Source organism: Brassica napus, chromosome C5 (genome assembly GCF_020379485.1).
Source record: "Brassica napus cultivar Da-Ae chromosome C5, Da-Ae, whole genome shotgun sequence".
NCBI lineage: Eukaryota > Viridiplantae > Streptophyta > Magnoliopsida > Brassicales > Brassicaceae > Brassica > Brassica napus.
The window spans coordinates 33829667-33845805 of NC_063448.1; the positions used below are offsets into that span (position 1 = coordinate 33829667).

The 16139-nt window shown below is 40.3% G+C and overlaps 1 protein-coding gene across 1 annotated transcript; it reads right to left on the bottom strand.

Annotated features, from left to right (window-relative positions):
* Positions 1–13663: 13663 nt before the first annotated feature.
* Positions 13664–15839, bottom strand: LOC125574781 (annexin D1-like). The gene is made up of 5 exons (XM_048759493.1): positions 15568–15839; positions 14849–14994; positions 14555–14773; positions 14273–14485; positions 13664–14177 (listed from the first exon to the last, which is right to left on the bottom strand). The coding sequence occupies exons 1-5, from the start codon at positions 15641–15643 to the stop codon at positions 13878–13880; spliced, it is 954 nt and encodes a 317-aa protein (XP_048615450.1). The 5' UTR covers positions 15644–15839; the 3' UTR covers positions 13664–13877.
* Positions 15840–16139: the final 300 nt, after the last annotated feature.

A 16139-nucleotide genomic window follows, 5' to 3' on the forward strand; every position in this document is an offset into this window, starting at 1 on the left:
GGATGAACAGTAACGACGGTACTGTAGCAACCGCACTTGAGCAGAGGCACTATAGCATCGATCGACACTCTAGCAAGGAAATCGATCGACACTGTAGCAAACAAATTGATCGACACTGTAGCAAGAAAATCGATCGACACTGTAGCAAACAAATCGATCGACACTATAGCAAACAAATCGATCGACACTGTAGCAAACAAATCGATAGACAGTGTAGCAGCATTACTGTAGCAGAACACTGTTCATCGAAATTTTTTTTTATGTTTTATTGGTTATCTATTACTAACTTTTAGTTTTTTATTTATGTTAGGTAAAAGGAAAAGATCCGAGGAAGACGAGTTTGCAAGAGATTTGACGATGGCTGCGTAGCATCAATCGACAGAGCATCACTAGCATCGATCGATCACCACTTAACTGTGTCGATCAACAGAGCTTCAAGAGTATTGATCGCCACTTAACTGTGTTGGTCGGCACTCATATCAAAGTCAGGTATACCGTTTTTCCTTGTTAAATATTGTTCTTATGATTTAATCTCCCAGCCAATCTTAGACTGTATAACACTAGAGATAGTGTTGTTTAAGTTTGGGGGAGGTTCAACTAATATTGTGTTTTAGTTAGATATATATATATAAAAAAAAAGAAACAGATCCGAGTAGACGATTGTCTCTTCATTGTGTCGAATGATTGCTCTAGCTATCGACCGATGAGACCACGTCGCTATCAGTCGACAGCACTTCATCAACAACGATCGATTGTCACTTCATTGTGTCGATCGACACTAGGCAGGTCATCGTTCTTACTTGTTAAATTATGTACTTATGATTAATTCTCACCATAACTATGACTAGATATACACTAGGGACAGTGTAATTAAGTCTGTGAGGATGTTTACTGATATTAGTGTGTTCATGAGTTTTATCAAAATGTTTTCAAAAGAGTTTTATTGAGTCAAGAAGGGGATAATGAACTTATTAGATTTTTGCTTGTTATCTAACCACTCTTTAGCATCATTCTAGACTTACTGATTGCAGATAGTACTAAAGTGGATCAACCTGTCAAACTATTCACACTTGCTGAGATTGTTTGAAGGAACCAAAGCTGACATCCAACACTAAACCTGACACAACTGCTTGTCTTGGGGTTTGGTATACATGAGATCGGATTCTTCAAACAAGTCTGGAAGGTAAAGCCTTGTGTAGATTTATCACCTTTTCTCTCTCTATTTTGACCCTAGATTTATAGGTAGAAATATTTATTTAAAAAAAAAAAAAACGAAAAAGAAAAAGAAAGAAAAAGGTGACAAAAAAAATATAAAAAAAAGAAAAAAAAAAATATATATATATATAGGTGTTAGTTAGGTGGAATTCGAACAGGACTTGGTGGCTACAACCATTAAGGCTTGCTTCATAAGGATTCCAACAAAAAGAATTCGAACGGGAGTTGGTGGCGGCAATCATCAAGGTTCGATTCACATGAATTCTTGGATATAGGTCAAAAAGAAGTGAACAGGACTTGGTGGCAACCACCATTAAGGCTTGATTCATGGAAGCCTGTCCAATCTTGGTCAATGATCTTGCAATATAAGCAGACTTTGACTGAAGAGAGAAATTAGTATAGAGAAAAGATAGGAACTAACTTTTACCTGCAGATCCAGATACTTGTTTGAAAATCCTTGCATCATGTGATCGATACTCCCAAGGTAAAGTTTGCACTTTTATTTATGATAAGAAATGAAGTTGGTAGAGGGGAATTTCAGACAGGATTTGCTAAGTTGTTGGCTAGGTGAATTTGGTTGATAAACTAGGATATGGTATAATGTGCTTTTGTGATTAGGACTTCTTAGATGTGGATTACAATATTGCAGAGGTGGTGATTCTAAGTTTTAAATCATGTGAGTCCATGCTGTTTTCAAACTTCTTTCAGAGAGACTGCCCGTTTGTTTTGTTTGAGGTAAAGTAAAAGGGTAAGTCTGGGGGAGTTGATAGACCATAGATTTTACCCACTTTAAGCCATGCTCTATAAGTGTTTTAATAACTAATTACTATTATATAGAGTCTGTTTAGAGTATTTACAGGTTCAGGTACGTTCTGGAGAAATATGGTGATTTTGTAGTCTTTTGAGGTGTAGACTGCACAGGCGCGTCAGATGTCTAGCTATAGATGGATATCTTCCCACCGATAGATTGAGACCATATTTTGACACAGGATATATCATTGAGTTATCTTTCCAATGCTGCCGGTCTGAAGTCAATCAGCATCCTGTAGCAGAAGTTATACCCGTTTTACTGAGGCGTGGCAGTCTGCCTCGCGAGAGGAAGTTGTCGAGAAGAGGAACGTATGTCGATTGATGCAGAACTCTTGACATCGATTGATAATGATGCCAGGATGCGGGCCGAGCATATTTTATGACCGACTGAAGCCCAGAAGCAACCACAAATTACCAGAATACCCTTGGACGACCAGAAACCCTATTTATGTTCTTTATAAGTCATTGTTGACGGTACGCTATCTAAACTTTCTTTAATTCATTGTTCTTAGTTAGGAGAGAACGGAGGAACTCCTTCAGAGTCCTCCTAGAACTCCATTGTCTTTGGTTTTTATATCTATTGCAATTTCATATATTCTATCTATAATTATGTGATAAACTTCATGTCTGAATAGATCCGCCTGTTAGGTTTAGGGTTCATATAGGTTATGAGGGATTAGCCCAAAATATAGAACTTCTAAGTTGTGATATTCATCATAGGATTGTTCTTACTACTTGTGTTCTAGAGTCATGAACTAGAACCCTGATCTTAGAATCATTAGGCACAATGCCATCGCTTGGTTTTTTCTCTGAACTGAATTCTATTGAGGTAGGATTGCTAGAAACATACGAGAGTTGATTTAGGAACCTTAGTGAACACATATTCAACCAGATCGTAAAGCTTGATAGAAGCGATATCGATCGATGATCCAATAGATTAATCGATCGATATTTTGAAAGGTGTATCGATCGATATTCCTATAGAATAATCGATCGACACTTTCTACAGATCAACATGCGAGAGCTGAGATCTTAGATCTAGTGATAGATAATCTAGACATGCGAGAGCTGGTAGATTATTGTTATTGTTTGAGTTCTATAATATCTTGCAAGCAACAATTAGCCTATATATCTTTATAATCCTGATTATCTGAATAGAAACCCTAGATCTAGCAACCATCCTTCCATCAAACAACTCCCTTCCAAGCTGAACAATTGTATTGTTCAACTTGTTTACTGCTTTATTACTGCTTTGCATTATTTATTTACTACTTTATAAACTATTAGCCTAGCTTAATCATATAACTATTAAATCTAATTGGTTCCCTAGCTCCCTGTGAATTCGATCCCAAAGTACCACCACTCGACCTCTTATTTGAGAGAGTATAAATCATTCCTTAGGGTAATTTGAGTGATATCAGACTGGTTAGAGAATAAATCATAAGTACGAAGTTACAAGTTAGACAAGAGAAAAGCATGTTCGTACCCTTTTGTCTCGAATGTCGATCGACATAAACACCTCTTAATCGATCGACATAAGCACCTTACCGTCGATTGACATAAGCGCCTTACGCCAGGTTAGCTCTGTAATGTATTGATGGGTCTAACTCATCACAATATGAGTATCAATCAGCCAGGTTAGCTCTCTTAGACAATCCAAACACATGCAAGATTAGCAAATAGATAAACTCCAGTCATAACGTAAGATAATAAATCCGAGAATAAATCCTAAAAGTACGAGAACAGAAGAAAACATAAGTAGATAGGGATAGAAATATGAGGACTAGTCCTCATCAGTAGTCTCGTCGGTGGTCTCCTCGGAGCCGCCCCTGCGCTGGCGTGATGGTCCTGCTGCTGATGGTGAGCTGGCTCGCACACTCCTCCTGCTCGAACAGCGACATCTCGAGACTCTATCCTAGATGGCGGTGAGAGCATCTACTACGACGCGCTGGAAATCTCCCTCAGAGCGTGTAGACATGTCTGGCATAGGCGGGAATGGAGGAAATACCGCCGCTGGCTGCCCCTGCTGATGTCCTCCAGATCGTTGCACGGTGTAGCGGCGCGGCATGGTCGATGGAGCGTGGAGAAGGTTCGGGTTGGGGTGAAACTTGATGCTGGCGAGGCCTCCTGAGAAGTCCGTAAGTGCACGATGGGGTAGCTATACCAAGTGCGGTCTGTCCTCATCCATGAAACACTAGTAGCGGTCGTCCTTGAGCCATTTTGCGCTCGTGAGGTGCGCTGCATCCATGTAGATGATCTCGTCGTTCATCGCAGCATCATCTAGCGGTACCCTGTAGTGTTTGAAGATCGGTGTAAGTAGACTCCCAACAGTCTCCTTCTTCTTTCTCTGGGACTGGAACGGCTTCATCTTGAGCTTGACGAGATGCTCAGCGAAAAGGGCTCCTAGGTTGGGCCATGTGTCGTCTACGGGCTCCTCAATGTCCTCCATGTGAACCAAGCTCCTCACCGCGTAGTAGACTAATGTGAGCTCCTGCACCCGAACCTTACTAGGTTCCATCTTGCACAACAGAGTGTTGGCAAGGACCTTCATGAAGTAGCACTGTGTCGGGTGACACATGTCCATCTGAAGAGCCGAGCCGCAGTCGAAAATGCCTGTAGCGATGTGCTCCCAAAAGTGCGACCTCCCTGCGAAGCCGGGTATGATGGCGTGCTGAAGCTCCGCGTTCTGGAACCCGTAGATGGTGCTGAGAGCGGAGAGAGGGCCTCTGTAGTGGATGCCGCGAATGAAGAAGGTCAAGATGCCCTCGTTAGCTCTCTTTGCCCTCTCTTTGGCATAGTAGACATTCACCGTGGCCATGAACTGGCGGACCAGCTCCGGGTAGAGAACCTTTGGATTAGTGGGCATGTTCCCCATACCCAGCTCCACGAACATGTCCTCGAGGTCTGATCTAATGCCCAACAATCTGATCACGTCTGGGTCGAGGAACCGCGTCGGCTCGATGGAAACCTTCAGCCACTAATTGTAGAATATGCTATCATATTCGTCCGACGTGTCTTTGATCGCATGGTTTCTGCTTTCCGAGCTCTTGGCTGCTGCGCGAGTGTTGGCGAAGTGGTCAAAGAGTGGGATGGGTTCGTCCTCGCGCTCTCTTGGCCAAGGGTGTTGGTCGCGAACCGGTGGTGGAGGAGGAGCTGTGCTGGTGCTACCGGTGTCGAATCTCCTCTTCATCCTCCTTTTGTACATCTGCAAACAAATTTCACAAACGAATAGACGAAATCAGTGAATGGTGTAGTTGTCCATATCGATCGACATTTCAGTAATAAAATCGATCGATGTAATTGAGTATCATCGATCGATATCTTCATCATGAGAACTTGCAAAAACCATTTGCCGCAATTCGATTTGCATAGCATATATAATCTATAAAATCGATCAATAATCCCTATTCTATCATTCCATCAACACAAATCGATCGATATAAGCCCGAGAATACCTGTTCCGGTTCTTCTTTTATCTCAACCCTAACAAGAACGAAAATTTAAGAAAATTTAGAAAATTTCGTGTTCAAACCATGTTGATTCGTGGATTAAGTGATCTAAACGGATAGAGAGTTGAAAATCGAGTGGATTGGGCGCAAGAATCGTCCGATTTTCCCGAGAAACGAAAGAGAAAAAGGGTGGAAGTTTGTTGAAAGGGTTTTCGCGTTTGTGTGAGTGTCCACTTAATGTCGACTTAAATGAGCCCATGGTTTTTCATTTCCCCGTCGATCGATGAGTAGGTGTCTTCGTCGATCGACAGTCGTTATGTTTGCCGATAATTAGTTAGTTTTTTTTTTTGGTCTTTTTTTTTCTTTCTGAAATCCTAAATATCCTAAAAGTAGATATAGGTTGCCTCCCATACAGCGCTTATTTTAATTCTTGAGCCTGACTCGAGGTTTGATCTAGCTAATTATCAGGAAGAAGGCCTAAGTTCAAAGGCCTGCTAATTGGCGGTTTAGCCCAATAGTGTTTTACTCGTTGACCGTTCACTGTGAATTCTTCTCCTTTATCGTTTATAAGCGTAATGGCTCCATAAGATTTGACATCCACAACAGTGAAAGGACCCGACCAACGAGATTGGAGTTTTCTGGGAAACAACGTAAGCCGAGAGTTATATAGCAGCACTTGATCATTTGGTTCAAAGTGCCTGGAGATGATCTTTTTATCGTGATATGCTTTTGTCTTTTCTTTATATATCTTTGAATTCTCATAGGCTAAATGTCTTATTTCATCCAGCTCGTTAAGCTGCATGAGTCTCTTTTCGGCAGCTGGTTTGATATCGAAGTTTAATAATTTTATAGCCCAGGCTGCTTTGTGTTCTAGCTCAACCGGTAAGTGATAGGATTTTCCATAGAGCAGGTTAAATGGGGTGGTTCCTAATGGAGTTTTGAATGCAGTCCGGTAAGCCCATAGTGCATTGTCCAGTTTCCTAGACCAATCCCTCCTAGAGGTTCCTACAATCTTTTCTAAGATTTCTTTGATCTGCCGATTTGAGACTTCTACTTGTCCGCTCGTCTGCAGATGGTAGGGCGTAGCAACTCTATGGTGCACTCCGTTCTTCCGGATTAATCCATCAAAAATTTTGTTGATGAAGTGGGATCCACCATCACTTATGACTACTCGGGGAATTCCAAATCTCGGGAAGATAATGCTTTTGAAAAGCTTGATAACTACGGACGCGTCGTTCGTTGGGGAAGCTACTGCTTCGACCCATTTTGATACATAATCAACAGCGGCTAAATATATTTATTCCCTTACGAGGGAGGGAAAGGACCCATGAAATCTATTCCTCAACCATCAAAGACTTCTACTTCTAGAATAGATTTACGTTCCATTTCATGTCTTTTGCTGATTTTTCCTCTTCATTGACATATGTCGCATTATGCTATGAATGCATGAGCATCGCAAAACATAGTTGGCCACCAGAATCCTGCCTGAAGAATTTTTGATATTGTTTTAAAGGTTGCAAAATGTACAGCATAGTCGGATCCATGGCATTGAAATAAAATATCAGGAATTTCAATTTTGGCGACATGGCGTCTATATATCCCGTCAGAGCAGTGTTTGTAGAGATATGGTTCATCCTAGTGATATCTCTAACTTCTCTTAAAAATTTCTTCCTTGTATAACCTCTCAGCTCTTCGGGCTCTACGTCAGCAGCCAGATAGTTTACTATATCAGCGTACCAAGGTCTATTCCTTGAACCTTTTTTGACTGCGTGCACTTCCCGACTCAGACTTCCGTCTACGGGGGAATCATGGTCAGGATGCAGCTAGTTGCATGCGACGCTTATTTTTATATCGAAGGTGATGGTTATGGGGGATATTTCTTGGTTTTGATCATCGGGAGTGTCGATCGATATAGCATCGTCGTCGTCGATCGACGGTTCCTCGGATGTGAGACATACTTTTCCGACGAATGTATCCGTTTGCTAAACGTTTTCTGTAGGTAAGAAATCGTCGATAGGAATGTCATCTTCTATTCGTCCCCGGCAACGGCGCCAAATTTGATATCACTCAAATTACCCTAAGGAGTGAATTACTCTCTCAAATAAGAGGTTCAGATGTAGTACTTAGAGATTGAATCCATAGAGACTGTAAGAGGTCCAGATGTAGTACTTAGGGATCAAATCCACGGAGACTCTAGGATTACACAATAGATTCATAGTCTTTGAAATAAGCCTAGATTAATAGGTTAATGGGTTTTAAATCAGTAATGAATTGGTGAGCAAGGTAATTGCTCGATTGGTTTGATTTGAGGTTGTTAACAGTTGGGTGAATAGCTAGATTCAGGTATATTCTTAGGTGTGATAAGTAAATAACTCAATTTGGGTTTTTAGGGGTTTATTGATATTAATTGTTCTTGAATTCAAACTCAGATATAATCAATTAGATTAACTAATCTGGATCTCTTATTTCAACTATCGTATGTTAATCGCGAGAAAGTGTCGATCAATGATTCGTTAAGAACATCGATCGATACACCTTTCAAAATATCGATCGACAGAACTATCGTTGTGTCAATTGATGCTTCTTCCAGAAATCTTTACGGACAGGTTTGATTTATATTCTCTAACTTACTAGATCAACTCTCGTGTGTATCAAGTCAGTTAGATCATGCTAGTTAATTTCAGGTATTGAGTCAAGCGATGGCTTGTTCTCAATTAATCCTAAGATTCTAACTTTAAAGGGTGATCAATCCTAAACTTAGTTTTAAGAACAACTAGATGAAGAACTATATTTTTAAACACCCTACCAACAGTTTAAGTCAGTAATACATTTATCAAACAATTGAGAAACCTAAATCTAACAGTAAGACTACTCAGCCATATTCATAAAGCACATGATTATGATGGTCTGAATAATACTTAAATAAATGAATATAAAGAGTAAGTAATAAAGTAAATGAAAGCAAGGGAGTTCAAGATCTTCTCTGTTTTGTAGTTCAGATCTATCTCTCTAATCCTGAGCTCTCTCTCTCTCTTCAATGGTGGTCTCTTACTTCTCTCCAAACTAGGTCTAAAAGTCTCTCGGCAACTCTGCTCTAGAATAATACAAAACCCTAATAATATAGCCTAACAAGCGGCCATGGACTTAAAATGTAATTATTGGAACTTTTGTGAAACTTGCAATCTTCTAATTTTGTCATTAAGTCGCGGGTGGCTTCGCCGTCGATCGATGATGCAAGTCTTTCATCGATCAATTATGCTTGGTAATCGTCGGTCGATATTCTGACAAATAATCAACTCTCTCTGTTTCCAGCAAAGCTCTCAAAAAGTCTCCAAATTGCTCCAAATATATCATTTTCCTCAAGTAAGTACATGAACATGTAGTTACTCTAAATAGACTCTACATCGTAGTGAATATATCTTAAAATACTTATATACTATGGCTAATAATGGGTAAAATCCATGGTCTATCTAGCTGATCGCGGTCTGATAATCACAATGAATATCCACCACATCATTGTTGAGCTTCATTTCTTCACATATCCATTTTAGCCATAGACCTTCTCTAACTGCTTCAGAAAGAGCCATATATTTTGCTTCCGTTGTTGACAATGCTAAAACCTTTTGCAGGGACGACCTCCATCTAACAGCATTTCCTCCAACAGTGAAGACATAACTGGTGATTAATTTGCTTTTATCCAAGTCCGAAGCATAATCTGAGTCACAATACCCTCTGATTCTGAAGTCTTCACTCTTCTTGAAGGTCAAGTTTACTCCCAACTCTCCTTTAACATATCTCATCACCCATTTTACAGCTAACCAGTGTTTTGTGCTGGGCTTGCTCATAAACCTGCATATGAGACCTACAACATAAGCTAAATCTGGCCTCGAACCCACCATGGCATACATCAGGCTGCCAACCGCACTGGAGTAAGGTACTTTCTCCATTTCCCTTGATTGTTGCTCTTCCTCTCCCTGAGATAAACTTTGTAGCTTGAACTGAGTTCCAAGTGGTGTACTTACCGCTCTACAATCCATCATGCCAAATGTCTTTAGGAATTTGGCTAGATAGTCATTCTCAGATAAGATCAATGTCCCCTTTGATCTATCTATACTAATATCCATACTTAGTATCCTTCTCGCTGCTCCTAGGTCCTTCATCTCTAATTCCTGACTTAGCTGATCCTTCAGTTTTTGAACTGTCTCCATTCTTTTAGCAAAAATTAGCATATCGTCAACATAGAGCAATAGGTATACCATATCCTCTATGCTCGATCCTCTCATGTACACGCAAGGTCATACACGCTCCTTCTATTATTCTGCTCCACCATGAACGTATGAAATCTATGATTCCATTCTTTAGGCGACTGTTTTAGGCCGTATAACAACTTCCTGAGAAGACACCCCAGCTTCTCTTTTCCCTTCTTCATGTATCCCTCTAGTTGCTCCATGTAGACTCGATCCATCAACACTCCGTGCAAGAAAGCTGTTTTCACATCTAGTTGTTCCAACTCCAAATCATGATGGACAACTGCAGATATAAAAAGACGAATCAACACGTGTTTTACCACTGGAGCCTTTGGCTACTAATCTTCCCTTGTATCTCGGAGGCTGACCTGCTCCCGGAATCCCTGGCTTGAGCTTGAAGATCCATTTGTTCCCAATGACCTTGTGCTTCTTAGGTCTTTCAACATATTCCCATGTTTTGTTCTTCTCATAGAAATCATTTCCTCATATGCAGCACCATTCCAAAACTTCCAATCTTTACTCCTCATTGCTTCTTGAAAACTCTTAGGTTTTTCAATTTCAATGTCTTCAGAACTTGATAGTGCTTATGCCACGAAGTCACCATCTTCAAATTTAGAAGGTGGCTTAATAGTTCTTCTCACTCTGTATATGGCGAGAACATAGTCTTTTAGGCCATCTGACTGATCCATTACGGTTCCTGAATCCGAGTCTTCTTCTTCTGATTTTGTTTCTTCTATTGCCTGATGCTCTTGTGACTGATCTTCTTCAATAACTCCACCGGAATTCAAACTCTCTCCATCACATATATCTTTCAGAACACTTCTGAACGTGACTTTCTTTTTGGTGACACTCTCCTTTTGTTCTTCTTTAGAGTTCAATTTCTCTTTCTCCAAGTCTTTGAACAGCTGATCTTCATTGAACACGACATCCTTGCTGACTACTACCTTCTGTTCATCAATCAACCAGACTCTATAGCCTCTCGTTCCTTGAGCGTAGCCCAAAAATACTCCCTTAGCTGCTCTAGAGCCAGTCTTCTCCTTCACTTGATGCAAGTAGGCAATACAGCCAAAACTCCTCAAGTTCGTATTCAAGGCTATGTCCAGTCCATTTATCTTCTAGAATGTTGAATTGTATTGAGGTGTTTGGTGACCGGTTTATCACGTACACAGCCGTAGAAGCAGCTTCTGCCCAATAACACTCGTCAAGACCTGTTTCATTTAGCATAGACTTGACTTTATCCATGATGGTATGATTCATTCTCTCAGAGATTCCGTTCTGTTGAGGCGTGTAGGGGCACGTCTTATGCCTCTTAACTCCTGACTCCCTGCATAAGTGATCAAATTTCTGATTGCAGAACTCTAAGTCGTTGTTAGTTCTTATGCATTTGATCTTCCTCCATGTTTGGTTTTCCACAAGTAGTTTCCATTCTGCAAAATAATCAAACACTTGAGTTTTAGCTTTCAAAAATAAATCCATACTTTCTTTGAATAATCATCAGTGAAAGTTAAGAAATATTTATCCCCTGATAAGTTTGACACGGTGTTTGGTGATCCCCATAGGTCTGAATGACTGTAGTCAAGAACTCCTTTTGTTGTATGCTTTGCCTTTGGGAACTTCTGTTTATGAGTATTTTCCATCGCACAGCCTTCACAAAACCCCAGTTCTCCTATCTCCTCTTTCTTCAGATATCCTTTGCTGACTAGAGTCTTCATCGAACGGATATTCATGTGTGCTAGTCTCGTGTGCCATCTCTTGGTGTGATCCGCACTTCACTTTGCAGAATTTGCTTATGGTCGTCTAATAGATCCTTAAAGATAGTAAAGACCGTTGTTGTATTTGCCAGTGAGAACCTTTCTTCCTCCTTTGTAGAAGTGAACCATGTATCCTTTTCCAGTATAGCTGCAACTGGACTGTTCTAGCTGGCCGTAGGATATTAGGTTTATTCCCATCTCTCGCATGTACCTTACATTTCTCAGAGTAACTGAGGATCCATCTTCATTGTCGATAGTAATCTTTCTCATGCTTCTTACTACACAATGTGTGTTATTTCCCATCATAACTTTGTTCCCTTCAAACTCGACCAGCTCAGATAGTAGATCCTTTCTAGGGATAATATGAAAGGTGAAACCTGAGTCTAAGACCCACTCATCGTCTGATACCACCAAGGCAGCCGTTAATGCGATCGGTACTGGTAGGTTGGAAGCTACATTTGCCAAGTTACTTGGTTTAGGAGAATGCGGTGTGTTTTTCCTCTCTGGACAGTCCCTTTTCCAATGGCTATCATTTCCACACACCCAACAAATTTTTTACCTTGGTTTCCCCTAATTTTTCCTCTGGACTTTGACATGAATCTATTTTGGGATTTGTTGTTCCACTGCTTGTTTCTTCCCGAGTCATTTCTACATGTTGATCTTCCCCTTGACTCTAAGTATAAGCCTTATGATTGTCCTCCTCTAGTGTAACTCCCTTCTGCTTTAGCTCCACCTTCTTTGAGTAGGCAATTGTCATTACTTCATTCACCGTTAGCGTGTCTTTCCCAGTTCCATACTGTAACGTATGAACCAGTGGTTCGTAGGCAAAAGGTAATCCCGACAACAGTTAGATCGAATGATCTTCATCTGAAATGTCAATCTTGATGCTCGTTAGGTCAGCTACGAGCTTCAAGAAGTGATCAAACTTTTCCTCCATAGGTTTCTCTTCTTCCATCTTGAAGCAAGAGAACTTCTTCTTTAAGTATATCCTGTTAGGTAGAGACTTAGTTTGATAGTCTCTTTCCAAGGCCTTCCACATGCCGAGAGTTGTGGTCTCATTCATGATCTTTCTCAATATGACATCGCTCAAGAAAATGCTGAACAAGCTTCGGATACTTAACTCCTTCTCTGCCTTCTTCAGATCTTTCTTTTCTTCGGTGCCTTCCTCTAACTTTGCTTTATCATTCTCCGATGATCCAGTTTCCTCTAATACTGATAACAGGCCTTAGATCTCTAGTTGAACCAGCATCTTGAACTTCCATAGTCCAAAATCTCCTTTCCCATCGAACTTCTCGTTCTCAAACCTTCCTGGTGTTGGATCCATCTCGATTTGATGAGATTCTTCGTTTCTTGTTACCTGCAGATAAGCAAGAACACAATCCCACATCAAACAAGATATACACAACAAACGATATTTGAGATTCAATTTTCAGAGGGAAATAGAATTGAACTTCCTTTTCGGTGTTGATCGTGATTGATCAAATTTGATCCTCGTGAACTTCTTCTCCTATATAACCAGTAGGTTCTATATTGTTTCTCGATCCTTCTTTCTCCGATGGAGAACTTCTAGATCCTCTAACCACGGCTCTGATACCACTTGTAGAAGTACTGAATTTGATTGCATCTCTCGTAGATCGTATGATCTCTCTCTTGTGTTTGACACTTTCTAACTCTCTCTCTCTACTCTCGTTTGTTTTGTAGATCGCGACTCCACTCATTCACGAAATGTATAAGAAGAAAAGAAAATGTAAATGAAGACACAGAGAACGTTTAGAGTTCCCCTAACCTTGGGTACATCTCCTTCAGGATCGGTACCTGGAATTCACTATCTCTTTGAGTTTACAGAATCTCAAGAACAGAGTCAACAATGGCTATTTCCGCCTCTTTATAACAACCGAGAAGATAAGGTTGTTATTCTGTTACTCAAGGTATTAACCTTTGCTTCGCAGTACTCGTGTTCTTCAAGTAACCTTAGCTGATGGGCTTCACACAAATCACCGAGTCCCACCTAATCTTTGAGCTTCTTCTTATGTGTTCAGGTGGCTGTGGGCTTCGACTATCAATACGGCTCAAACATGATTCAAGCATGTTCAGTCTGCTTGCCAATCTCACGTGTGTGTTTAAGATCGGGTAGGATTTGAACAAATACACTGGTCTTTTCTATTGTTGGTTTTTTTGGAGTGACAGCAAATTTTGAAGCCATTACTCTTTTATATAACTTAAGAGACCACAGTGGTTCATCTCTTTCTCTCTCATGCATTATTTGGAAACTCAAAACACACAACAGAAACAACAAACAAGTTTTCAAAGAACAGAATCAAACGATTTCAAGAAAAGAAAGAGAGAGAGATGAGAGAAAACAGAAGCTGGAAAGCTTTTGTTTCTCTGTGGAGGATTGATCTGATTTAAGCATCATCTTCACCGAGAAGTGCGACGAGCATCTTCTCGTAATCTCCGCGAGTGTCTTTGGTAATGGCTTTCTCCAATGGAATGCTGTTCCTCCTCTGATACTCTTCTCCGATGACCTTCAAGTCAATCTCAGCTCTTGTAGTCACAATTCTAGTGAGAGCTCCTTCGTCTGTTCCGGTTTTGTTGATAGCAGAACGAAGAACATCCACAAAGTAGAGCTCTGGTCTTGTCAAGCACTGAATGGTTGACCTCAACAGTCCGAGAAATTTGTCGTCCTCGTCTCCTTCCTCGAGACTCTGTAACATGAAAAAAAACAAGAGTTTAGCATTATTATTTTAAAAATAAACAAGAAGCTTAAATTAACATGAATACTGAACAGTTTAGCCATCACCTTGAGGATTTCCTCGCCGTGCTCATCTTGGTAGCGATTGAAAGTAGCATTGATCTGAGCTTTGCTCCTTGTGGACAAAATCCTGATGACATCCTCATCGCTGTAGTGCTTGTCCTTGATTTTCTCATGGATCAGCTTAGCTTCTTGCGTTGCCAATGTCATGTTCACCTCGTCTCCTTCATACCTGTATGAGCTAACAAGAGAGACCAAAAGCTGCAAAAGAAACATACGATTTCAAAACCTATACTGAACATTCAAAATATTATTATTATTATTTAATACCTTTCTGAAGTCACCGGTGGTGTGGTGAGCCACATCCTCTTCAATAGACTTCTTGTAACGAGCATGGTAAGCTTGCCTAGCGTGAAGCAGCTGCGTTGAGGTCCTTGTGCAGGCTACTTCCATAAGCACTTGGTTGCTTGATGTCCATCTTTTGGTAGCTTCATTGGCCAACAAGGCATCACGCTCACCAGGTTCAAGAGTCCAGAGCAAGATGGCTCTCTGTCAATGAAAGGAAAACATATTACGATAACATAATAACACAGCTTTGCCTCTGAGATTTTGAGAATTTCGTACCTCGAAGTCGCTAGTGAGTTCCTTGTCGAGAGTCTTGAGAAGGTCTTCTCCACAGGCTTCATGGTATGTTTGCCTGATCAGCTTCCTCTGTTCAGCGCTTCTGTGAGCCAAAATTGATATGATCAAGTCCTCGTTGGTACCCCATCCTTCACAAAAGTCAAACGTCAGATCTAAGAAATTCACAGACTTCTGATCCAAGATCAAACAAAAGCAATCAAAGTGATTCATCTCAAAGTATCGTCTCAAGATCAGAGTGTTGGGTTACAAACAGATCATCAACAATCATAACTACATTACAGATCCATGGCAATGGCTATCACGGATCTGGCTGTGAAAACCTAAATAATCGAAGAAGATCCTATTAATGAATCATTGTCAGTATCAACATGATCAGATGATAATCAAAATGCTCAATACTGGATCAGCGAGGTAAACAAAAAACAGGATAAAATCACTATAAGCACAGACAAATCTTCTAGATCCAACACAGAAACAATCAGATCAGTGAAAGAACAAGCTCGATCTACAACAACACCATCATGAACATGATCATAATACATTACCGACAACGATCTGGTCGTCTGAGAAAAACAAACTCGATCCTCTTGAAAAGCACGAAATAAATGATCAAATCACAAACATATTAACTGAAGGAGAAATGATCAGGTACACAAAATAAACGTAGATCAACAAAACATAGAACCAGTAAAACATAGTACCGTCAAAGGCGCTTTTCAGTTGCTCAGCATCTTCAGATGGAGAAGGAACATGAGATGAAACCTTAAGGGTCGCCATGTTTTGCTTTGCCGGTTCTTGTATCTTTCACTGCCTCTCTGGTGAAGTGTATGTATGTTGAGAGTTGAAGCAGATAGATGATTGATTTTATAGAGGGAAAAGGCTTTAAGACACGACGTGGCCTGTCCGTATATACTAATGAAATATACCCCCTAACCAAATGGATTATACTCTTTCTGCCACGTGTTTCTTACTTCGGCTGAATTATTTGATTTCTTCCCATTCTTATTTAATTCTTTTTCTATTCACAAATCATTTCACCAAAACCTCTATCGTAATCTGACTTCGAAGATTTGATTGGTTGTCCCCATTCCCAACCAATAATATAAAACGCGTTTTGATTTGGTATAATTTCAAGACGTTTTAAAGTAGTCGGCAAGTACTTTGCAAGATACTAAGATCTATTTATACTCGGGATTCACTTTGCGCATGTGAGGGTTTATTTAAAATTAGTTCAGATTTTAGAAATTGCACTCTATAACCTCTTCCAAACAAT